At 41.1% G+C, this 25,774-nt stretch overlaps 1 protein-coding gene across 4 annotated transcripts in view; it reads left to right on the top strand.

Moving 5' to 3' along the window:
* dip2bb (disco-interacting protein 2 homolog Bb) overlaps positions 1-22,383 on the top strand; it is a 31,888-nt gene extending 9,505 nt beyond the window's left edge. Inside the window, exons 2-40 of one of the 4 annotated variants that reach the window (XM_068593930.1) lie at positions 2,741-2,812; positions 3,773-3,925; positions 7,135-7,260; positions 7,363-7,764; positions 8,006-8,152; positions 8,335-8,352; positions 8,780-8,899; positions 9,605-9,802; positions 9,960-10,051; positions 10,153-10,263; positions 10,341-10,464; positions 10,735-10,844; positions 10,999-11,101; positions 11,198-11,262; positions 11,404-11,497; positions 11,588-11,707; positions 11,806-11,920; positions 12,333-12,472; positions 13,161-13,297; positions 13,846-13,926; positions 14,071-14,198; positions 14,435-14,549; positions 14,709-14,910; positions 15,596-15,708; positions 16,001-16,024; positions 16,511-16,591; positions 16,724-16,847; positions 16,967-17,088; positions 17,581-17,692; positions 18,562-18,671; positions 19,651-19,781; positions 19,882-20,050; positions 20,227-20,397; positions 20,495-20,556; positions 20,752-20,809; positions 20,915-20,989; positions 21,100-21,274; positions 21,477-21,600; positions 21,811-22,383. In XM_068593930.1, coding sequence (XP_068450031.1) covers positions 2,741-2,812; positions 3,773-3,925; positions 7,135-7,260; positions 7,363-7,764; positions 8,006-8,152; positions 8,335-8,352; positions 8,780-8,899; positions 9,605-9,802; positions 9,960-10,051; positions 10,153-10,263; positions 10,341-10,464; positions 10,735-10,844; positions 10,999-11,101; positions 11,198-11,262; positions 11,404-11,497; positions 11,588-11,707; positions 11,806-11,920; positions 12,333-12,472; positions 13,161-13,297; positions 13,846-13,926; positions 14,071-14,198; positions 14,435-14,549; positions 14,709-14,910; positions 15,596-15,708; positions 16,001-16,024; positions 16,511-16,591; positions 16,724-16,847; positions 16,967-17,088; positions 17,581-17,692; positions 18,562-18,671; positions 19,651-19,781; positions 19,882-20,050; positions 20,227-20,397; positions 20,495-20,556; positions 20,752-20,809; positions 20,915-20,989; positions 21,100-21,274; positions 21,477-21,600; positions 21,811-22,063 — 4,877 coding nt within the window. In that variant the 3' untranslated portion in view covers positions 22,064-22,383. The remainder of the gene's footprint in view (positions 1-2,740; positions 2,813-3,772; positions 3,926-7,134; positions 7,261-7,362; positions 7,765-8,005; positions 8,153-8,334; positions 8,353-8,779; positions 8,900-9,604; positions 9,803-9,959; positions 10,052-10,152; positions 10,264-10,340; positions 10,465-10,734; positions 10,845-10,998; positions 11,102-11,197; positions 11,263-11,403; positions 11,498-11,587; positions 11,708-11,805; positions 11,921-12,332; positions 12,473-13,160; positions 13,298-13,845; positions 13,927-14,070; positions 14,199-14,434; positions 14,550-14,708; positions 14,911-15,595; positions 15,709-16,000; positions 16,025-16,510; positions 16,592-16,723; positions 16,848-16,966; positions 17,089-17,580; positions 17,693-18,561; positions 18,672-19,650; positions 19,782-19,881; positions 20,051-20,226; positions 20,398-20,494; positions 20,557-20,751; positions 20,810-20,914; positions 20,990-21,099; positions 21,275-21,476; positions 21,601-21,810) is intronic. The other 3 variants (XM_068593931.1, XM_068593932.1, XM_068593933.1) reach the window with 3 other exon arrangements.
* The last annotated feature ends 3,391 nt before the right edge of the window (positions 22,384-25,774 follow it).

Below are 25,774 nucleotides of genomic sequence, written 5' to 3'. Positions count from 1 at the left end.
TGAGATAACACCTGGAAGTCCCTGGTGTCCCTGCACTATTTCAGCGAGCAGGTGTCGGCACGTGTTTTAAACCGAGTGAGTTGCGATGAGAGAGAAAGAGGAGAAAAAAAAACAGAAGAGAGAATAGAGGTCGCTAGCTAATTACTATTCAGACAGAGTGCCTGCGGGGTAGAAGGAGAGAGCAGTCTCGCTGCAATTCAAATAATCCGAGGCTAGCGAGTGTGAGAGCGCACGGGGCTGGGAGGAGACACGGCTTTGATGTTTCTCTCTACACATTTCAGGGAAATAAAACATACGCTCCAAGGTGAAGGAGTCTTCTTCACCAAAGCGTTTGTTAAACTGAGACAAAAGAGGGAAGCTGTGGCAGCTTCATGCAAAGCCTGAAATGTTGTGATTGTGACCTCCACCATCAGGACAGACATGCCTGCATCACTGTGAGAAAGTGGGTTAACGAGGCCCTCACCACCTCAGCGGAGCCATGCTTTGCCTTTTAAGCAGATCTGTTTGACTGTTTATTTAAGTGGCAACTGTGAGCAGGCAGGAACAGTTTGTCGCCTTAAGTTTTAAATAAGTTTCTGCAAAAGTTTGTTTTATTTGTAAAGCACTTTTAATACGTAAGACATATTCATTTTCTGATATTCCACTGGATATATTTAACACATTTTCGGGCTTCATGTTAAAGTAACGTAGACCAAGCGCAGCGGTTCATGAGGTGCTTTTTTATGTACTGCAACTGTAGCATGAAATTGTGGTTGAATTAGCAAGCAAGCTAGCGAGCCAGTCCTGATGTGAACAACTCAATGCTTCAACCACAAAATGATGTCACAGCTTTGGAAAGCATCTTGCTATTGCCAGATACACAGATTGACCAGATTGTATGCTTAATATCTAGTCCACACTGAAAAGAGAGAAAGACTTCTGCTGTGCGGCGATTATAACGCTACACTGGTTACGGAAAGTGTAGCATTACTATCAAAGTCATCTGATGCTGCTGCAGCATGGATCTGATGATGCAACCATAAAAAAACAGACGAATTTCAAATTATCCAGATGGAAGAGTGATTACTTTGAGATTCATTTAATGCCACGACAGCCCCCCCCACCCCCTCCTCCCTTGTGCATCTCACTGCAGAGAAACTGCCTGTTCACATGAGCTAAAAATAAATCATGTGACTGAGCGAGGCCAACTGTACCGTTCATGCATTACTTATGGAAGTGTTTGCTTTTACTTCCTTTTTAGTAAAAAAAATATGTTCCAGAGTAGATATTCTATTGGAGTGGGCTCTCAGGCAATATCCCCCTAACATGAGCGCTCTCCTTTTGCGTCAGCTTGTCTGCAGTTTGTCAGCAGTGACTTGGTTTCACTGAGTAGATGTTTCAGTATAGTGCAGTTTCCTGAAATATTTCTGGGTTGCCTGATGTGCTGAATACCTGTGACTGATGTAAATATGTTATAATTAAAGCTGAGATAATCAATCAAAATACGACGTGTTTCAATCTGGTCAGAACTACGCAAAAGAACACACAATCATTCTTTATATTGTGATATATTCAATATAACAATAAATACTCATCTCTATTTCTAATGTCCAAAGAGTCTCCATTAATGCCTGTCAACCTTTCGTCACTGTGCGTCTCAGCGGCCTATTTTTTTAAATCAGAGAATTCCTCTCAGATCTCTAGGAGATGAGATAACTACAGTAGAGTCACTGCTTGTCACAGCATGGCTCACCTGCCACCATCATACTGAGTAAAAGCAACTCCAGGGTTTTTACTCAGACAGTTCATATTCATTCTGTAAGTCATTGCTTTGTGTCTTCATGGTGACGAGGTTTGAGAGCGGCCGGGCTGGACATACTGAATGAATCATTGCTGTCGAACACAGTTATTGGAAAAGAGAGTGCAGGGTCTCCAGATGGATTTTTAGTATGTGTCTGAAAATCTACCGGCTTTGCCCATAGAGAAATTTGGCAGAGTGAGTCCATCGCTTCAGGGCCAGCGGAGCAATGCAGTCGGCTGTGTTGTGTCTGGTGGGGCGGAGGAAGATGCAGATGGACTGTCTGCAGGGGGGAACAGGCGTGGCGTTTGGTTCTTTCACCGTTACTGACTGGAGACCCCTCCTCTTCTGACCATCGGATGCCCCGTGACTCACCTGTCACGTCCTCCTCTGTGCTCTCTCGCCTTTTCTCCGTGTGTCTCCCACATTTCTTACCCTCCGCTTTCATGCCTTTCTGTTTTCTCTCTGCAGCTCTGAATCACCCCGTCCCTGGCCCACGCTTCTGTACATTTCCAAATTTAGCTGTTGTGTTTTTCTCTTCGTGTCGTACTTGAGGCTGGAAGAGAGCCACAGCTTCGACGCCCTCAGCCATCTCTGGAGATTACTGCAACAACTGTGTGCATCCATCTGTGTTGTGTTACAAAGTTTTATTTTACCTGTTTCCTCTCTGTTGCTCTATCGCCATTGTTTTCTTTGAAGATGGTAATAGACCACATTCAGGCACGTCGTAGAACGAAGCTCAGTCCAGGAGTGTTATCAATAAACCAAAGGATTAGAGTTTTTTTTTTAAAAATAACTCTAATATCAAAATTGTGCTTTAAATTATGCATTTTATCAAGCATGTAGTTATACTGATATTTAATGCAGAATGTAAAAGGATGGTCACTGAATGTTAGTGCTTCTGACAATACATGTGGACGGATGTTGATTTTAAAAGTTTGTCTTCTCTGTGATCTTTTACAGGTGATATTACACAGAAGGGATATGAGAAGAAAAGGATCAAACTCTTGGCTCCCTACATCATCCATGCTCCAGGTATAAATCCATCACCTCTTATTTTCCCTGGGTTAGCATAACCACGTATCTCGTATACTGGTTATACACAAAATAAATAGCACGTAAACCTGATCTAATTTCTTTCTTGTTTAGTATGACTCTGGTTTTAGTTGATCTACAATAACTTATTGCTGTGGGTCCGTTACAGAGTCTCTGCTCTGCTTACTGTCAGTTAAATTAAATCTAAATTCCTAAATGTTTTAGTTTAACAGCCATTTTGAAAACGTCACTGAAGAGGTTATGTTTTAAAAAAAATATTGCATTGCAGAATACTTTAGGTTAATGTAATTTAGATGTAGATTGCATGACATGTAAATGTTTGTTTCTCTACTTTTTGTGGCACTGGTGTTGTACATTCAGACCTGATAATGCTCACTGCTGCCTCCTAGTGGTGACATTTCTCTGCTAATCTCCCCACATCCCACTGTTACTGCAGCACAAATGATAATAACACATTTGCTAGTTGTATGCAGATTGTGTCTATCTGCTGGAGGCTCCTTCTCTATTTGAAGAATCAAATGGTTGGTTAATCAGGTATAATCCTAATAAAGTTAACATAAGAAGAGGAGGGGTAGAAATAACATTCGAACTTAAATTCCATAATACTTAAAAAAAATCAAATCATTATCCGTTCCTATACACCACATCAGATATCCTCTTAAAGTTAACTATATTATTGTTCACTAGAAATGTGTACACAAGTATCCTAAATTGTCTAAAACTCCCTTTCTTTCGCAGTCTTCCTATTTTTTCTGTGAGAAAACTCTGCATAGATTTGCTTCCAAGAGGCTAAATTTAAATCCAGATTTAAATGGCGATTGATCCCATTAAGGCAGTGACTGAGTTAACACTAGTAGAAACAAGTCAATAAGCAAGATCCTCATGTGGAAATATAATATTACAAGTAATGAATGCATGTTTATTGTGTTGATTTGACAGTTGAGCCGCCCCGTCAGAATGACAGGCAGCCTCCCGCTCCCAGCTCCTCCTCCGGCCACGGCCCTCCCCCGTCAAGCTCGTCCCGTTATCGAGAGCGTCGCTCCCGCAAGTCTCATCGCAGTGGAGGAACCAGGGACGACCGCTACCGATCAGGTCAGAACTCCAGCATCGAGAAACTAAACTCATGTAAAACACCTGTGATGCACTTACGACATATACAGTAGTTTCCTCACACAACTTTGCAGCGTTCATGTTAGCCCACATAAGCTTCACCAGTTGAGACGGACAGTTTTAAGCTCAGACACTTGGCTGTTTCAAAGGGACCAATTAAAAACGTGTGTGTGTGTGTGTGTGTGTGTGTGTGTGTGAGAGAGAGAGAGGGTGAGAGAGAGAGGCACACAGCAGTTCAGCCCCTCAGTGAGGACCCCCAGTCTGTGAAAGCTGTCTATGATGTCACCACCTGGCTATGTGAGAGGAGAACTGGGGGGATACTAAAAAACCTTACATCGATTACAGGGATGAAGGAAAACAGAGCAGTAGAGTAGAGGTGAAAAAGCACAGAGCATTATTAATAGGGTGTTAGTGTCCGTTAAATCTGTAAAATCTGAAGTCTGGCAAAAAAACAAAGGCATATTTTATTATTTGATTGGAAGATTGAGAAGGAGATTGGCAAAAAGGATCAAAACAGGGAGGATTATAGCTTGAAAAATAGATGCAAAATAAAGATTGGTGCAATATATCAAGACTAGACTGATGAAATGAGTGCAGCCTTGTCTGAGGCTTACAGTGTAGAAGTAAAGTACCATGTACGGGAGGGATGATGAGACTCATGCCACATACAGAGCTCTTCATTTTACTATGTTCACAGTGTACAGTTTCAAGACTGACAAAGCACTCGGCTGCCTTCAAAGGAAGCAAAAAAGGCCTGTCATCACCAGCAAAGTGTCTCAAACCTTTCCCTCATTAATTTACTATCAATGCATGAATAATCATAATTTTGCTGCATCACTCACATATTTAAGAAATGATAAATACACTTAATTAATGCAGCTTTAACTCTAACTGTAACTGAGTCACAGCTGCCTGCTGTGTAGTGTTGCATACCTTTGTTTTTGCTTCTATAAAAAGGGATGGATTTCATTGTGGTATTTTTCTCCATCAGAAAGTAAATGTACCCTCATGAAAAGTACAATGTTTCTTCCATTGTGGCACTTTTTGAAGTGCATAATATTTACATTGAGATTTACACTCAGTTTATTAGATAGACGCAGAGGTATTTATATTATTTATACAAACCAGATTCCCCAAATAATCGACGAGCTAAATCAACACCTCTAAAACAATTTTGACTATATATCGAGACCTTCATTACGGTAGATTTGTATTGCGGGTTTGTTAGCTCTGGCTTGGTGTACCATATAAACTAGCAATGTATATTTCAGACACTTGATTGAAAAGACAGAAAGCTGTGCAGCAGCTCGTTAATAGAGAATGATTTAGGGCACAACCACGGTCAGCTGTCAGTTAAAACCACCACTCATACTGTGAGTGCCTAGCGAGTATAAACCAACAGGCTACAACACAACAACGAAGCCACACTTGGAGCTCAATGCTAACCTTAGCCTGTGAACATGCTTACAATGGTAATGCTGGCATACTAATGTCAGGCAGGTGTAATATCATGTGTTCAATGTGAGCTTTAAAAACATACTGTATGTATGGTGAAGCATTTTGGCATGCTAGCATGTGCTAGTTAGCACTAAACACATATTACAGCTGTGGTTGATGGGAATGGTGTTAGTGTTGTAGGTTTTCGTCTATAAACCAAAGAAATAGAACATTTGACCTGATGGTGGCGCTAGGGTAAAGGTTAGGGCATCATCAAAGTCCATGATTCATCCTCTGGGAACTATAAATGTGTGTACATGGCAAGGTTGATGGAATATTTCAGTCAGACATACGGAGAACCAAAGCCATGCCGGGACTATCCTGCTAGCATGGCAAAACAAAATGTAATAAGAGACCCAGCATCAACACAAATAGTGAGACAATAACAAAACTCTGTGCCAACAAGAAACTGAAAGACTAAAATATAGAAGCAATCATAATTTTCTCCTCCAGTTATTACAACAACAGTGTCAGCACTGCGTTACCCGAAATACAATGTGACTGGTTTGAGGCTGCTGCCTCTGCAGTTACACACTCATGTTCCATATGTGTAGTAAACCAAAGAGGTACGCATGAAAGATGAAAGGCCTTCAAAGCTGCTCATACATCAGGAGCTGGTGTAACACACAGCACTATCCTCCCCGCCGTGTTCATTGCCACAAAGACGGCCCTCATCCTCACTGTCATGTGTAAGGAGTCTGCCTCTCCTGACACCCCTGTGTGACGGTGGACATTATGAAGGTTTAGTCCTGAGCAATCGGTCCAACAGTTATGTTATTATGGCCCTTCTTCTGCTGTCTGATGAGCTGCACTTGATGCTTTATCTAAATGTGTTGGATGGAAACTCTGTTCCCTGAGTGAATACATGTGTGATTTGTCAGTGAGTGGGCTTTTATTGCACACGTTGTGTTACGTAGTCTGAATGTGTGGCTGGTCACATGGTCCTCTTTAATGTGCCTGTGGGTGTCATCAAGTGAGAGTATCTCTGCACTTATAACAGTGTGGAGGCAAGTGTGTGGGTTAAAACGCAGCTTGTCTCTCTCATGGTTTCATCGCTTATTGGAAAAACAGTCATCATTTTAGGATTTTTTTCCTGATATTTTAATTAACTGTTTTTTCTTCAACAATATCGCACTGTAACAAACCTTGAATGTTGCTGTCAAAAATGGCTGGAAAAGAATGAGGCAGAGGTGACAAAAAAAAATGATGGTTCACCTCAAGTCGTTTTTTCGTTCTCGGATTGTTTGATAAAACAATATTACCTTTTCTTATTATTACAACCAGATTTCTTTCTACTGTCCAAAGTACAAATAGTTCACATTCCTGCATTAACTTTTACTCCACCTATGCTGAGCACCTTTTAGTCTTTTTTGTCAGCAGGACTTTTCCACAAAAAGAGAAACCAGGATCTAAATTTAGTTCTTATGCTGTGGTTTCTCTACTTTTTCAGACAAAGTCTTTTTTGGTGTCAGATTCCCGTGGTTCTGCTCTAGAGGACTCACAATTAAAACAAACATTATAACACCTTTCAAGCAGCAGTTTGTCACTTACCACAGACTATGTGTTGTTGGCAAACTGGCTCTTGATCATTGAGTTGGCTGTTTTCATTATTCTCTTAATTTTGTATTTGCTTTTAATCAGATCCAAGGCTGCCATTCCCAAGTTAAAGTGTGTCTTGTTCCCTGCCTGTGCAGATATCCATACTGAGGCAGTACAGGCTGCCCTGGCTAAACATAAGGAAGAGAAGATGGCACTGCCTATGCCTACCAAACGGCGTTCCACGTATGTCCAGTCTCCCATCGAAACCCGCACACCACCAGGTTTGACAGGAAGGAGAGTCCTCCTGCTATGTCGTAACAATTATTGACATTGAGCTGGGAAGATACCGTGCTGAATATTTCTACTCTCTCTTTTGCTCTCAGACTCCTCATCAGGATCGGAAGATGAGACGTCTGTGCGCAGGCAGTCATCATTGGTCGCTCCTCCGGCTGTGGTCAATCCCAACATGCAGAGCCCGGACTCTTGGATCAACCGCACCGTCCAGGGCTCCTCCACCTCCTCTTCGGCCTCCTCAACCCTGTCGCACGGAGAGGCCAAGCCACAGCCTCAGAGCCAGCCTAAGTCTCAGCCTCAGTACAAGCCGCAGTACCAACCTCTGTATCAGCCTCACTACCAGCCACAGCACCAGCCTCAGCATCAGCCTCAGCCTCAGCACCAGCCTCAACACCAGCCTCAGCACCAGCCTCAGCACCAGCCTCAGCACCAGCCTCAGCCCTCAGCCCACACTGCAGCTGTGACGGACATGCTGGCTCACAGTCGTATTGGTGAGACCATAATTTATGACTAAGATGTCCATGACTAAGATGTCCAGATGAGTAATTAAAACATGTAGCGGTTGAAGGAATTAGAGATCTAAAAAAACAATCTCTTAAAATGTTGAAATTAGGTTTTGCTCAGCATTATACCTGTATTTGTTAATATCCAATGCATGTCATTTTAATTAGAAAGCAAGCTGAAACTTTAGAAGGGCTTCGTTCAGGCTATTCTCCCTCACTTCAACTGCAGCTCCATCAGAAAACAGTGCCCCCCCTCCAGATGTGACAGCTATGGCCCCCCCATCCAGAGGCCCACGGGTCGACTTGCCGAACAACGTCGTGGTCCGAGGGATGAGCCGTGGACAAAGCCGCTCAAGCATGATGGAGACTGCGGACGGTAATGACTACACTTATCAGTTTGTATTTGTTTGTGTGTCCTTGCGGAAGTTTGTGTTTCATTGTATTTACATATCTCTCTCTGAAATAAGTGTTGACCTGAAACCATGACATATCATTAATCAGACTTTACTGCTGTCTTTTCTTCTTGATCTTTCTCACGTTTATTTGACTGCCTGATAGGAAGAGGTAATATGCAGAGTAAGGAAACACCTTAATGTATACTGTCTGTAGCCTTCTGTGTCTGCTGTTTTACCCTTACTCTCCCCCTTGTTTTAAATTAATGATTATCAAAATAAATGCCACAAAACCATCATCCACACACAGAATGACTCCTCACGTGTGATCCCAAACCAAAAAGACCACCTTTACCCCAGCTCTCACTGTTCTCCTCGTGTTGTTGCCACCGACGTATGCTGCTTTTCATTCGCACAAGATGTGAAAAGATTGTATTATCAATTAAATCTTATCTAAAGAATACAGCCTTTTGTGTATTGGGATGAAAAGCAGCAGACTATGAGATGGTAAGACGTTTAGACTTCTGTTGTGTCACTGGATGTTCAAGCCATTGTGTGTGTGTGTGACCGTGTGGTTGTCCTGCCACTGCCCCTCTCCTTCCTGCTTGTAGGAGTTCCTGTAAACAGCAGAGTGTCCACTAAAATCCAGCAGCTGCTTAACACCCTAAAGAGGCCCAAGAGGCCGCCGCTCAGCGAGTTCTTCACTGATGACGCTGAGGAGATCGTAGAAGGTACGCATCTTCAAGAAACATGTTGACGACAGCGTTCACAAGAGGCCCCTTAGAGTTGTACTCAAGGGACTTTGAAGCTTGTTTATATATTTCAGAAATTGAACTCCATCGTATTACAGTCTGGGGTTGAATGACTTGTGCAGACATCTTTATATTTAAAAAATATATTTTGGGTCAAAAACTTTAACAAATGGCTTTATTATGGTCCATAAATGGTTTACGAATGCTTTATAGATCAATGTTAAACGTTGGGGGTTGAAGTACAAAGTACTATAAAATTGGCCCTTATCAATAATTATAACATGCTTTGTAATGGGTTATGATAATTGTTTTAAGCATTAGGAATATTTAGGAGTGATTGTATCTAAATTTTTAGAAGCACATTATAACACATTATTACTATGTTTATAATGCATTATAGAAACAGGCGTCATTGAGTCTTACCTAAGTTACCACAAATTATCAGTATAGTTTGTTGTGATCTAAAGACTCAGAGATTAAATTGTCTCAACCATTTATTGTTTCATCTTCAGACAGTTTAAACAACAGAATAAGATGGATTTGGGAAGACAGAGGAAAGAGAAAGACAATCAACAGGCTGAATCAGTATAGGCCAGCAATGATGTATGGGCTGCATTTTATCCTGGTGCCATCTTTGATCAACCTCATTAATCTGCCATAAACATGTTCTGTTGTCTCTTTCAGTGCCCCAGCCAGACCCCAACACACCCAAGCCAGAGGGTCGTCAGATCATCCCGGTGAAAGGGGAGCCTTTGGGAGTGGTCAGTAACTGGCCCCCAGCCCTGCAGGCAGCGTTGGCTCGTTGGGGGGCGACTCAGGGGAAGAGCCCCGCCCTCACCGCTCTTGACATCACGGGCAAGCCGCTCTATACACTGACATATGGTGAGAAACAAGACTCTTAATCTGCTAATGCTGTGTAGAGAGTTCGATAATAGAGTGATGTATGTACTCTGTGACATGAGATTTATTTTGGCCTCGGTAAGACAGATAACCCCCCCTCCTAACTAACCTCCTACCTGCTCCACCTTCTGTCTGTTAGGGAAGCTGTGGAGTCGCAGCGTGAAGCTGGCGTATACCCTCCTGAACAAGCTGGGCACCAAGAACGAGCAAATCCTCAAACCAGGAGACAAGGTGAGAGAGATGACATACAATGCAACAAACAAACGAAGCACAACGGTAAATAACGTTTTACAGCAACAAGATGCTGAACACAAAGTTGAATGTCTTGGTAGGTGGCACTGGTGTATCCAAACAGTGACCCTGGGATGTTCTGGGTGGCCTTTTGCGGCTGCCTCCTAGCAGAAGTTATACCTGTACCGATTGAAGTACCACTCTCTCGCAAAGTAAGACATCCATCAAACGCGTACATGTTGTGAGCACAGACCTATTTCTTTCTATTTAACTATGAATGTGTTTTTAGGATGCAGGTATCTGTCAGGTGGGGTTCCTGCTCGGTAGCTGTAGTGTTGGTCTGGCTCTGACCAGTGAGATCTGTCTGAAGGGTTTGCCCAAAACACCCACTGGGGAAATACTGCAGTTTAAAGGTCAGCACTTTCATTTATCTTGATAATAAAAAATAAAAATATTTTATGAAATGTTGCTGTAAAGAAATGCAATGGCTAAATCTCAGGTCACCTTCAGATGTTTTCCATACAATGTACTTTGTTTTAATGAAGAAGTGACAATGAATTTCAGCCATCAATGTTCTCAATTTGGCTGTATAACATTTAGAAATTAATACCTTTTCCATATTCTGAGGTATAATCTAAGTCCCCTTGATTTTACTTTACTTCACTGATGCCTTTCTCTGATAGGCTGGCCTCGACTAAAGTGGGTGGTGACAGACTCAAAATACCTGACCAAGCCTTCCAAAGACTGGCAGCCGCACATCCCCACTGCCAACACTGACCCTGCATATATAGAGGTAACAGAGCTGCTTACTGGTGGGTCAGCCGATTGCATGAAGCAGTTACGAGAAGATATTGTATAACTGGCTAACCAGGATGTTGATAAAGGTAAAATGTGTTGCAGGTTTGCACAAATATTTACGAGGACTCTTGTGTTTCCTCTGTGTTTAGTACAAGGCGAGTAAAGAGGGCACAGTGGTAGGTGTGGCTGTTTCCAAAGTAGCCATGTTGACCCACTGCCAAGCGCTGACCCAGGCCTGCAACTACTGTGAGGGTGAGTGAAGAATTGCCGTCGTCCATTATCTGAAGCTTTCTCCATCAACATACTTGTTATGAGTCTAAAGTCACTTTTGTCTTTCTTCACTTAAAGGGGAAACTTTGGTGAATGTCCTGGACTTTAAAAAGGATATTGGCTTGTGGCATGGAGTTCTCACGGTAAGGGTGTAGGGTGCTTTTTACTCTTCCTGTAATTTTAGAACTACATTTAGTTGAATAAACCAATGGAGGGGTTTGTCATGATGAGAAAAATATACATTGTATGTATTAGCTGCTTCATCAGGTTTGGTTTGTTTGCAGGCTGTGATGAACAGGATACACACTATCAGCGTTCCCTACGCAGTAATGAAGGCGTGTCCTCTCTCCTGGGTACAGCGGGTCCACATCCACAAAGGTAACACTGCTGTCAGCATTAGTAGTGCCGTATAAAAGTATAGGATGATAAATGTTGAACATATTACGACATACCGTTATTCTTGTGCAGCTCGTATAGCTTTGGTGAAGTGCCGTGATCTACACTGGGCCATGATGGCACACCGGGACCAGAGAGACACCAGTCTGGCATCATTACGGATGCTGATTGTTGCTGATGGTGCTAACCCCTGTGAGTACTTTGTGGCTCTCCAGCTTTGGAAAACTAGGTATTTTCAAATGACACAAATTAGATGTAACGTGTTGAATTCCATATCTCTTGCTGTCAAGGGTCGGTGTCTTCCTGTGATGCCTTCCTGAATGTGTTTCAGTCCCATGGGCTGAAACCTGAGGTCATCTGTCCCTGTGCCACCTCCCCTGAGGCTCTGACAGTAGCTATACGCAGGTATGTACGCAGGTATATATATATATATATATATATATATATATATATATATATAATGTAGCATTATATTAAAGAAAAAAGGCAACCACAAAAGAAGATAGAAACCCTGTCCTTCTTCAAAGTCCCTAGTCCCACCTACCTCCCATTTCTTCCCTCTTTCCACCCTTCATTTCAATCTAAGGCCCATGAAAGGACATTTTGATTAATGAAAGACAAAGAAAAAGCATGCCACACTGCTTCACTCAAGGTTGATTACAATTTGTATTGGTGTAGCAGAGTGGATTAGATGTCGACTGTTGTATGTTGTATACGTCGACGGTGTTATACATGGGTAGGGGAGGCAGATGGCTAACTGCAAGAACAGATGGGATGGATGGAAATGCTCATGATTGATCTAATTCTTCCCTTGTAGACCAGGAGTACCTGGCACACCCCTCCCAGCCCGCGCCATTCTTTCACTGGGCGGCCTGAGCCACGGTGTCATCAGGGTCAACACAGAGGACAAGAACTCTGCACTGACTGTACAAGACGTGGGGCATGTCATGCCTGGAGGTAAGTGAGTCAAAAGGAAAGCATCAAAAACAAATGGAGGGTGGGTGCTTGCGAAAAGAGCTGCTAAAAAAGCAATAACGAGTATAGTGCGTCAGATGTTTCAGCCTCAATAAGCAAATTTGAAATATGTCTGTTGTTTCACGGGAAAGAGTGCTGTGTTGCAGGAGCCAACATAATCCAATCTTGGATCTTTCCACAATCACCTGAACACACACATTATCTCAAGCAAAATGTAAATCTGTTGAGTTGATTTTTATTACATGCCGACATGGACGTAAAAAGCAACTGCCACACAGCAGGAGAAATGATAGAAGGCTTTGTAAACCATCCAAAATTATTGTAAAACAAGACTTCTATGATGGCAATAATGTGTTTTATTACTCTGTTTTGTGGTCCGGGTCCTTCCTTCAATAAGTACAGCCATGAAACACAGTTGAGATTATACATTAGTTAACGGATATGATCAAGCCAGATGTAAGAATGCAGCAGGCCAGGCACACCTGTTACCGTACACATGCACACCCTTTCATGTAATATTGACACATTTATACAATACAGAAGAAAATGGGACTCAATTTTCACCTCAGGGTCAGGTCAGGTCAATCAAAAAATGTAGCTGAAATGTGCAATGTCAATTTATGAAGTCTCCTTCAAATTTCCTTTGAATGCTGCCTTTGTGTGTCTTCAGCGCTGATGTGCATTGTTAAGCCGGATGGGCCTCCTCAGTTGTGCAAAACAGATGAGATTGGTGAGATAATAATCAACTCCCGTGCTGGCGGCAACATGTACTACGGCCTGCCTGGGGTCACCAAAAACACCTTTGAGGTATGAAAGTAAAGTTACATTTACAACCCGCCTGTGCTTTTTGGTTTGGTTTGGTTTGGTAACTTCATTAGTACCCGTAAGTAGACTTGGTTTGCTGTAGAAGAAAACAGTAGAAAAACAAGGCATCAATCTCGACATATATTACCACAAACACAGACAACCAGACAAACATGATAAAAAGTACTCAAAGCTCCAGATCAGTGCTGTTGTAGTTATAATTTGTTCACCTGCATGATACCGCTTTGTCCTGCACCATAGTACAACATAACTCCGTCTGGAGGGGAGAAGCTGAAACACAAAAAACAAAGGGTGGGAGTCGTCCTTTAAAATGGAGCCGGCTATCCGTTCTAACTGTCTGGTGTACAGGGACTCTGGACTAAGTTGTGTCTCTCCAATCAGCCTGCTGGACCATTTCACAATCTCATACAGAGAGTTTCTGTTCTTTAAAGACAGGTTTCCAAACAAAGACAACAAAGAAAATACAATCAAAGTATTAATCTGTTTCTTTCTGTGGTGCATATCCATCATTTCTGTACGGTTGTGTTCAGGTGATACCGGTTAACGCTAATGGAGTTCCAATTGGAGAGATACCATTTGTGCGGTCAGGACTCCTGGGGTTTGTTGGTCCAGTAAGTAAAAGGACTATTTCATTACCAGACAACATCTGTGGTAACTTGAGCCGTCCTGGAAACCATCCTAGTCTCTTTGTCTTTCAATGGCTCCATATGCTTACAAAATAACGACCCCGCTGTGTGTCCTCCCACTCCGTGCAGGGTAGTCTGATCTTTGTGGTGGGGAAGATCGAGGGTCTGCTGATGGTGAGCGGGCGGAGACACAACGCTGATGACCTGGTGGCCACTGCTCTGGCTGTGGAGCCAGTCAAGACCGTGTACCGTGGAAGGTAAGGAGACCACTAAAGTCTCACACTTTATACAAAGTGTGAGTGGAAAGATGGGGCTCTGTTGGGAAAGTGTGGATTCTAATCTATCACTGCTGACACCTGCTGGTACAAGAGAGGCACAACTGCCCCAAACAGGGCCTCACTGGATGTAATGGTGGCGTTGTCTATAGATGTCTGACTTACTTTCTGACTGAATAGTCTTACACGCATGTTTGAGGGTGTTTTTTGTGTTTCAGGATCACTGTGTTTTCAGTCACAGTGTTTTATGATGAGAGGGTAGTGATTGTGGCGGAGCAGAGGCCAGACGCCAGTGAGGAGGACAGCTTCCAGTGGATGAGCCGAGTGCTTCAGGTAAATCAGCTCATCTTACACATGCTTTTATTGTGAAGCAGCTTTTGTGCAACTAACAGCAAACAATATACACCTCTTCTTTATCAGTAATAGGTAATAACACTATCATCCAGCTAATTTTGTGTTATTAGTAATTTTGTAAGCAACTGTCCTCTGCAGGCTATTGACAGCATCCACCAGGTTGGCCTCTACTGTTTGGCTCTGGTCCCGGCCAACACCTTACCTAAAACACCCCTGGGTGGCATCCACATCTCTGACACCAAGCAGTTCTTCTTAGATGGCAACCTGCACCCCTGCAACATCCTAATGTGTCCCCACACGTGTGTCACCAACCTGCCCAAGCCCCGCCAGAAGCAGCCCGGTAGGCAACGCTTATCTACAGACAGAAACCCCAAAGATGAGAGACATTGTTGATGTTCCGCCCGAGAGTCAGTCAGGGTTATGAAGTGTTTTGGGAAATTAGAGCATGTTACATAACGCACACAGAGCAGTTCTGAATTTTGGAAAGCAATGTTTCTGCCACGTTGGTCTCCGGTTGTGGCAAAGTTCGACTAATGTCGCCTAATTGGCATAGTTGAGCACAGCCACCATTTAACATCTGTGTTTCATAAAATACTCTTGCAGTCTAGAATGTTTTCAGACACATACAAATTAAAGATATTTGGGATTATGACGGGATTACAACTGGGGTTTCTGGGGTACTTTATTGTAAAATGTGTGTAATTTAAAAGACATTTGCACTCACATAAGACTTAAAAAAAATGTCTTAACAGAGGTCAAGAAGCCTCAGGTTTATACAACGGACCGTCCCTTAACTTTATCACAAAAACAAACAATAAAAAAATTAAAAAGACAAAAATAGAAAGCTAACTAAGCATACTTTAAGAAAGACACAGCATAAAATACTGACAACAAGAAGTACACACAAAGAATATATTATTAAACATTATGAATACCATGTGATGATGATTTCCTTTCATCCATCTTTCTGTCTCCCACTAAATCTGTTGATCTGCTTCATACTTTACACTTTGTTTCTCTCGTAGTTGGCGTTGGTCCTGCATCGGTGATGGTGGGCAACCTGGTGGCAGGGAAGAGGATTGCCCAGGCTACAGGCAGGGACCTCGGCATGATCGAAGACCAGGATCTTGTCCGGAAGGTAGCATGACCATGAATACTATAGCTCTCACTTTCAACCACCCACTAGCTCTTTATCTGATTACTTCAAACACACTCTTTCTAAAGAGACGGGTGCATGTCTTTCAGCATCAGCAGGAAACACATGGTCAGTACAAATGGTCTCACTGTGTTATAGTGGTGGATCGTTCGGTTTGAAGACTTTCTACTGCCAGTGTAACTATGGTTCAGACTCAGACAAAGCTCAGTTTTATAGATGTAAGAAAAAACTTGGACTCTTCTCTCTTTCTGCTCTCGTCATTCTCTGGATGTAGCTCTGTATGTGGCCCACGGTGATGGTAAGAATGAAGACCCCCTTCTGGCATCGTCCCCATGCCGTTGTTTATTCCTGTCACATTCCTGTATTGTGATTATATTTTGTGTGCTTGTGTTAAAATGTGACACAAGCAAAGCTTTGCATGTTTATTGTTACTATCTGTGTTACAATATATGTACCTTCTGTAGCTTTTCCTTGTTTTACTGCAAAGGTTCCTTTCACATCCTAAGTTATTGTTCATTATTTTAAGAGCTGTATTGGCTCAGAGTATGTGGTGTAAATTAATTGCACGTTGGCGAAAGATCATTTATGCCAGACAGCTGTGTAGTGATGCTCTGAGTGCCACCTTATTTTGTTTTAGTCAGGTGTAATACATAGTTCCATCAGCACTAAACTCCTGCCTGTATAAGCTCTCCATGGTTGTGTTTGTAATCATTTTTCAAGACTATTAAAGCTCAACCTCATAAATACAGTACGGACATGTCATTATTATTTCCTTTTATTTCAGCATCAGTATTTGACAGAGGCTCTACAGTGGAGGGCACAGACAGACGCAGACCACGTCCTCTTTGTTCTTCTTAATGCCAAGGTATCCACCGGATCTGTTTATATGCTGAGAAACACATAATGTATACTTGGACTGCGATAACATTGAAGCATTGAAGCTTGTGTTTTTGGGGATGTTGAATCCCTGCCTTTGTGTATTTCTCTTGTGCTTCAGGGTGTCACAGTGAGCACAGCGACCTGCGTCCAGCTTCACAAGCGAGCAGAGAAGATCGCTGCAGCGCTCACTGAGAAAGGCAGCATCAACACCGGAGAGAACGTGGTTCTGCTTTATCCTCCTGGTGGGTTCTGTCTCTTGCTTCCTGTCTGTGTCTCCCGATTAATACCCTTCCAATTAATTATAGTGAGTTTTCTCTTCTTGTTTTTTTACTCCACCATTTGTCCTCTATCTTTCTCTCAGGAATTGATTTGATAGCTGCCTTCTACGGCTGCCTTTACGCTGGATGTGTTCCCGTAAATGTCCGACCACCGCACCCTCAGAACCTGGCAGCCACGCTACCTACCGTCCGCATGATAATTGATGTGAGTGTGTAGTCATGCTCATGGGTTTGTGTGCACTTGCATGTGTGTGCACTACGTTGATGCTAGTATTTAAAGTCTTTTCAGTTGTGGGTTGTGTGTAGATATTATAATAAAAAATCTGTAGACATTGGACATTGAGCCACCTGTGACGACCCTGCTGCTTAAAATAACATGGCTGTTCGGATCTGTTATGTAATTGAGCAACCTTGTTTCTGCAAGGTTATACTTAACTGCCAAAAAATAAACAACACAATTAAGTTTACCAAAAATCAGACGGATGATCGAACTCGAAAATTGCATATACTGAAGGAGTGTCCCTTTCCTAAGTTGGATTCTGCCTGAAAAATCCATTATCAGTTGGGCTATAGAAGGTTACATCATGTTATGTGCATTGTTGTACAGTATGTGTGCATATGGATGTTTGATTAGAATACTAGCCATGTGTAGGCTCTTTCCCAATGCAAATGAATCATGCTTATGTTTTGTTACCAGGTCAGTAAAGCTGCATGTATCCTCACCACTCAAAGTCTCATGAGGACTCTACGCTCCAAAGAGGCTGCTGCTTCTGTTAACATTAAGACGTGGCCAACAATCATTGACACAGGTAAGAAATTAAAAGATAGGAATTTTGTTTTGGAGTCGACATTTTGAGTCCTCAGCAGGAAAAGCTCATCATCCCAGTTAGCCATCATGAAGCATCTTGAGTAAAGCAGCTACATGGAAGTTTTCATTAACTTTATTATTTCCACCTGGGATTTTACTACTGTGACATGTCAAAATATCTTGAGTGAAATTGTCACGCTCAGGCAAACTTTAACATATGTGACTACCATGAGGTAACAAGACTTTGTAATACTCCGAAGTGTTGCAGATTAATTTGAAAAAAGGAGAAAAAAAATCCTTTGATACCACCTTCGGTCCAAAGTTCAACTTTAACACATATTTTAACCCTAAACCCACACGAGCTGTGCAGAGTTTCAGGACAGAGGTTTCGTGAACAATTGATGTGTTTGTAATAAGACATAACTGAACTCCTGAATTAAGAATACATGTTTACGGTAGTTTACTCTCCTATTGGTCAAATTCAATGTAAAAAAGTCTCATCCGTTGCTTGTAGTAGTTTTCGGAGTAAAGGTAGTCATGTATAAAGTGCACAGTGCTGTCAGAAGAGCTTGTGTCAGTTATTGTGGACCGTTTGCAGTATTAGGACTAACAGAAAGTGGAGCTTTTCTCTGCAGTCATTTCTCCAGTTAACACAACATCTGTGGGTAGATAAGTGGTTGATGCATACTATATGTCTAATTTGTGTTATCTTATCTTCTGTTAAACCCTTCCTAACAGCATTTGAATTGGAATGATTTGAAATTTGATTTTAGTATTATTATCCAAGAGCAATAATTGAGAGTATATTTATTTTTGTTGTGTCATTATTGCTCAATATGTTTCATATTTATTTTGTTCCCTGTAAAACAGATGACCTTCCTCGCCGCAGACCTCCCCAGATCTATAAGCCACCCACAGCAGAGATGATTGCTTATCTGGACTTCAGTGTGTCCACGACAGGCATGCTCACCGGGGTTAAGGTGTGACAGATGAGCTTCCCTTTCAAATACTGCAGTGTTTGCTCTTGATCCAAATCCAATAACCTGTTGGTATCATATATATATATATATATATATATATATATATATATATATATATATATATATATATATATATATATATATATATATATATATACAGCTGTTGAGCTCTTATAATGAACATTTCCAAACAATGTATATCAATTGATAATGTATAAAAAAGTACCACCAGTAGTGATTAACCTACAGTGATCACCTAAATCGGCAACGCTCCTCAACTCTACAGACATTTAGACTGATTTTCAGCTGTCCGGCGCACTTTACTGTTTTAATTCACTCTCACATCGCACTTTGAGCAGCAGCAGCTGTCTTCAGTGGACAAGGTCTTAAAACCCACTGTACACGACTTGCTCAGCACCAAACGACAGACACAGACAAGCATGTGAACACAGTGGAGTTGGTAGAGACCAACAATTTAGCTAAAAGAGTATATTAGACTAGACATTCATCAAGGACCAGCAACACAAATAAATGCTAATGAGACATCAAATTAAACAAAATGCTGCAGCTGCATCGTACGTGAGATGTGATCTGAGCTATGCACATAAATTCATTCCTGAATGTCTTCAGCTTCCAGGTTTTTCTTCCGAAAACAAATCCATGATTGCCCGACGAGTGGTCTGATCAATCAGTCAGAAGCAGGAAAAGCTGTCGTTAATGAGCGATAGAGCGAAAGGCTGTTGACCTTTGCCCAACCACCATGAGTGAAATGTTAATTGTGGGCTGACAAACAGAGTAAAAAAGAGAAAATGGCGTCTTTATTAACCTGCCAAGAGATACAAAGGCTCCACTTACGTACATATACCTCGATCAAATGTAATTGACAGAGAGAAGTACATTCAAAAATCATTCCTGGATATGCAACGGTGTTGTTGTGACAGTTTAATTTGTCTCTTATGTGTCTTCCTGTTTGTTGCAGATCTCTCATGCAGCGGTCAGTGCAATTTGTCGCTCAGTGAAGCTGCAGTGTGAACTGTACTCCTCTCGCCAAATAGCCATCTGCCTGGACCCTTACTGTGGTCTGGGCTTCGTCTTGTGGTGCCTAGCAAGGTGCAGTAAACCTACAATACATCCATGCTATGTAGTAACGTTCTCTTTGTTGTGTCCCCCACCATTCATACACTTTTTTCCCTCGCGTCTTGTCTTTTAGTGTTTACTCAGGTCACCAATCTGTCCTGATTCCGCCCTTCGAGTTGGAGAGCTGCTTGTCTCTGTGGCTGAGTACGCTCACTCAGTATCGTATCAGAGACACCTTCTGCTCCTACTCTGTCATGGAGCTCTGCACGAAAGGACTGGGCACTCAGACTGAGTTACTCAAGGTGAGAACTATATATATATATATATGTATGTATGAGAGAGAGAGAGAGAGAATATCATGAACGAAAGATATGTCGTATGCCTGAAGGATTTAATAATTTTGTGTAGGTGTGTGTATGTGTGGGCGGTATATATGTAATATGACGAAAGTAATAATGTTTTTTAAACATTTTTTCAGGCCCGTGGTGTGAACCTGTCATGTGTGCGGAGCTGCGTGGTGATAGCAGAGGAACGCCCTCGACTCGCCCTCTCTCACTCCTTCTCAAAGCTGTTTAAAGACATTGGGCTTTCATCCAGAGCTGTCAGCACTGCGTTTGGTTCCCGGGTTAACCTGGCTGTCGGCCTGCAGGTACGCCAACCAAGTTGACCTGGCTTCACATAGAAGTACACTTTGAATTATACCTAGATGATAGCCAGCATATGTACCTGCTCTTTTTGTGTTACAGGGCACCACTGGTCCGGATCCCTGTACGGTTTATGTAGACATGAAGTCCCTCCGACATGACAGGTAAGAACACATGATCGTTTCAACCAAGATGACCAGTTTAAACAAACATGCCTTCAATGTCTAAAACTGAGTCTTCTGAATGTAAAGAGTATTACGTCCGGCCTACTGTTTACAACAGAGTTTGGGTCTTAGCTGATGTTTCAGAGAGATAGTGTGGATTGTAAATGGATTGACTGTAAACACCTTCTTTTGTAGAGTGAGGTTGGTGGAGAGAGGGGCGCCTCAGAGTCTTCCTCTAATGGAGTCTGGCAAGGTAATACATAATACATAATTACATATGTAAACCTATGTAATTATTATTATTTAGTTAAAAGTTGTGCATGTCACCAGTTTTTGACTATTTTTCTTTCATCTACAGATACTACCAGGTGTTCGGGTGATAATTGTAAATCCAGAGACCAGAGGTCCACTTGGTGACTCTCATCTAGGAGAGGTGAGATGTATATCCTACGCAACATGCCAGCATCTTGACCAAACGGTGGATAAAGCCTTGTTCCATCTAAAACCAAGCTCTGACCCAGCGTGTGTGTCTCTCTCTCTCAGATCTGGGTGAACAGCCCTCACAACGCCAGTGGCTACTACACCATCTACGGAGAGGAGAGTCTTCAGGCCAACCACTTCAACACCAAGCTCAGCTTTGGAGACCCGCAGACCTTATGGGCCAGGACGGGATACTTGGGTTTTGTGAAGAGGACTGAGCTGTTGGAGGCCAACGGGGGTGAGTAGACTCTGACAGACCTTAAGTCTAGATTTAAAACAAAATAGATTGGACTGAGACGGTCAATCTTGATGAGTTTATTACAAGGTAGATTATTGACACTTTTTAACAGGAAGCACGATCGTGGCTGCTAACACATTTCCTCTTACTTTGTCTGCATACTTTTCTGGGTTAATTATGTTGCGTTCACTTCTGTTCTCAGATCGACACGATGCTCTCTTCGTGGTGGGCTCACTGGATGAGACATTGGAGCTCAGAGGGCTGCGCTACCACCCAACTGACATTGAAATCTCAGTGTCCAGGGCTCACCGCAGTATAGCTGAGAGGTGAGAATGGTCATGATAAACATAAAGATTGACCCACACTTTACAAATGTTCTTAGGAAACTACAAGAATATCCACTACTAAAATGCAAACTGCTTTTATGGATTACAGTTATACGTACATTGAATTACACTGAAGAAAGTGAATACTAGTTTGACCCAAAAGGTCAAATCCTTTCTTTAACATCGCTTCTGGGTTCTTGTTCCTCACAGTGCTGTGTTTACGTGGACCAACCTGCTGGTGGTGGTGTCGGAGCTGTGTGGCTCAGAGCAGGATGCTCTGGACTTGGTGCCGCTGATAACCAACGTGGTCCTGGAGGAGCACCACCTCATCGTGGGGGTGGTAGTCATTGTGGACCCCGGCGTTATACCCATCAACTCCAGGGGAGAGAAGCAGCGCATGCACCTTCGTGACTCTTTCCTCGCTGATCAGCTGGATCCCATTTACGTCGCGTACAACATGTAAGGGGTTGTGTTGTTCTGGGCTTATTTAGACATCATCCACAACGTGGATGCTTCTGCTTCATCTTCCCTGCGCTCGACTGTGGCTTTGGCAAAGGGTGAAAAGGAAAAAGCATGAACCACATGTATTGCCACCCAGCTCTGTGACACCAGCATATCTTTGCCACCGCATGTCTGTGAATGGACCTGCCATGTTTGGAGTTCTTCACTGTGTTTTATAAATAGAATTTTGCAAATGGGACAGAAGCAACTTGTATTGCATACGGCAAAGAAAAAACAAAACCCTGTTGCACTTTTTTATAGAAAGGATGAAACATACAACAGAACCACTTTTTGAATTATATATATATATATATATATATATATATATATATATATATATATATATATATATATATATATATACATAAAAGAAATAGTCTTATTAAGTACCTACCACAAACCTTGTAGAATACTTTCCCTTCTGTTTCATTACAAATATCAGGAGCTATTAAACTTGGATCAACAACTTGAAATATTTTTACACGCACACAAACGCATGCCCTGAGCACTTGTCATTTCTCACTACCACAGATGAAAAAAAGAGGGCAAATGAAAACATTAAACTAGTAGTCATTCTCAGTCTGTGTGCAATATTTAGAAAACATATTTTATGTCCCATGATAATGAAGCCAAAAATTTCACAACTTTCCTGCCCTAAAATATTTCCTGCCTTATAAAACTTTAGCCATATATTTTTAATAAATATGTTATTAATGGCTGTTTACTCTCCTTTGGTTTTGACAAGTCGTGGAACTCCTGACCGATATCTAAAGGGATCAAACTAAAAGAGGAAAGTGGCCATATTCTGTACTGTACCTATAAAGGCCTGTTGTATTTTAGATACTATGTTACTGTATAGATATATTTTACTTGTATAAATGTATAAATGCTGAACTTGTCTCTCTCATTTGATGGTTTATGGATAGTTAACCCAGATGTTGGATTGCAATTGTAGCAGAGAGAGAATTGTAAATAAGATTTAACAGTTTTGACAGTACTTTTGAAATGGATTATTAGTTGTATAATGGAGGTTAAAGATAATTAACTTTAAAAGCATTGTTAATCAGGATAGATAGAACATTGCACTTTCTCAAAAATGATCTATTTTATTATAACAATGAGGCATTATAACAAAAGTTATATATTAGCATATATTATTCTGAGGATTCTTGCTTAAAGAGCTTTGAGAGTTTACTAGGAGGGCTATCACTGTTAATGCCAGGAAACTTTCCTGTCAACCATTCGAAGGAAAACAAACTTTTCAGGCTACCGGGTTATTTTGTAAAAATGTTTAAAAATATTTTTAAAAAAATAGGCCCATCACCCTTTTATCTAATATGCATTGCCATTGTACTTTGTATCGGTAGACAGCCACACACCTCTCCTTTTTGCATTGCAAAATAGGGCGTTGGAGAGTTTGTCTATTCCCTTTTCCTTTTCACACTCAAAGTTAATTCAAACTGTGTTTTGTATTTGTGCAACTTTGTTAAGAATGACTTTAAATACTAACAGGATTGTTGTCGGTACTTAAGAGTCTGTAGTCAATAGGCGCAAGTCATCGTGTATCTGGATAATTTTCTTTGTTCTGTCAATTGATTTTCAAACACTTGTTAATACAGCTGCAAAGCTGAGACACATCTGAAACATTGATTGGCAAGTAAAGTAATTGTGTGAAAAAGGGTAAAAAAAGAAAAAAAGAAATAATATTCGCATCAATATGTATTTGCAAAATGTGTTTGATTTCCTGTTATCTCATGCTTTCCTTGTGCTCCTTGCCATAATTTATAGGTTATTTGTACTGGATTATACTGTATTTCAGTGATGAACAGTTAATGTAAATATTTTTTGTTAATTTTAGTCTTTTGGAATCGTCTTACAATCATGCCAAACACAATATAAGACAGATGTTTAATCATCTAAAGGTAAACAGAAAAATAATCCATTGAATTACTGCACTTTGCACTGGTGGTACTTACAGCAGGTGTCTACTGTGTGGACTAACTATCCCTATTTCATGTTACATTAAATGTGTTACTAATTTTAGATGTTTAATGCTTGGCATTTGCTTTTGCCCAGTTTAAGTCCACCTAGAGTAAAAACTAATAGCACTTAATGTTAGCTTTTACATTGCATCCTTCATTTGCAGCAGAATGTTTGCATGATTCAGCCGAGCACAAGAAGAAGTCAGCTTGAGGCACATTTCATCTTAATGCACAACTGGAGGAGACATATATGTATGAAATTGTATATTCAGGGAACAAAACTCATAACACAGGGATGGACCAGGTGGTCCCTTGGTGCAATCTGTGAATAATACCCATAAAATGTAGACATTTATCAAAACAAATATTGTTGATAAAGCAGACCTAATGAGCAAAAAGAGGGGTTACTGATGACCAGTGTTCATACCATCTACCTGCTACGCTGGAAAGTCTACAAGGGCTTCCTTTGGTTTCCACTCTTTTTCTCCGTAAGAGTTCTCACACACTATGCAATCCCAATGACAGTGCAATTTAATTTCAAAGCTTGCACAGCCTGGTGAAATAAGCATGATGCTTAAACATTTTGTAATAACTAAGAACAGAGGACTGATGACATGTAACCGGTTACTTAAGACTGGATTAACCTCTCTTGAGCTGTTCTTTCAATATTTTGTGTATGCACTCTTGGTATGTTGTATATTAATTATTTGGTGAATTCTATACTGCTCCGTGAGGGTGCGATCCACTGATATATCTTTAATGTTAGGAAGGTGTTTTAACTCATATAGTTAAGAAATCAAGGTGGTACCCCCTTTCCATTTTCTCACTTATTTTCTATTTTGGTTTGTTGTACTTTGTTTTATACTTTATGTGAAAGTAATACAGAATAAACAAAACCATTTAATCATTTCAGATGTCCTTGTATTTGGTATGTATATCATGAGTTTAGTAATGATGTGACTGATGTAATTGAAAATAATCTTAAAGCATAGACTTTTTGATTTCTAAACAACTTGCATCTTTTTAGTGAAAGCATTTGGAGAATTTGAGAAGATGTTTTTGTCGCAAAACCCATGTATATGGCCTGTTGAAAAAGGCCAACAGCTACTTGTAAAATGGGAAATATTAGTCTGAATTTGAAAACGGTCACATCTTGCTTTGTTAAAAGATTTGTCTTGTTTCAAAATAAGATGACCAATTACAAGAAGGCAACATCTATACATGTATGTAATATGATACAACCATAATATATGGTTTTAACGTAGATGTTTAAGAAAAACTGACAACATTAACTTATACTATTGAAAGTAAAAGTATGCACTGCAGAATGCCCCCAATGTATGATGTGTGGTACAATTATTGGATTATTATTGCAGATTTTTTGCAATAATAATGTTTTGCAATAATTTAAAATGTTGCAATAATAATAATTATTGCAACATTTTAAATATTCTAGCAGCTGAAATTAATACATCATTATGTAACGTTATACTCTAAATGTAAAGTAGCATAACATAAATAACGTCTTTTGGGCAACGGACCGTGTATTTTATGTACCAAGTGGGACTTTCCCACCCTGTCTTTGTACATCTACCAGTTGCTCAAACTCCTCACCAATCGCAATGCCTAAATAAACTATTACGTAATGCGTCTTTGCTAAGCAGCACCGCCCATTTCCTTTGGGGAAAAAA

The sequence above is a fragment of the Clinocottus analis genome, unplaced genomic scaffold, assembly GCF_023055335.1.
Source record: "Clinocottus analis isolate CAN_PGR_092001 unplaced genomic scaffold, fCliAna1.0.p SCAF_3, whole genome shotgun sequence".
In the NCBI taxonomy this organism is placed as follows: Eukaryota; Metazoa; Chordata; class Actinopteri; order Perciformes; family Cottidae; genus Clinocottus; species Clinocottus analis.
Note: the sequence above shows the minus strand (reverse complement) of the source record. Positions and strands in the feature narration are given on the sequence as shown.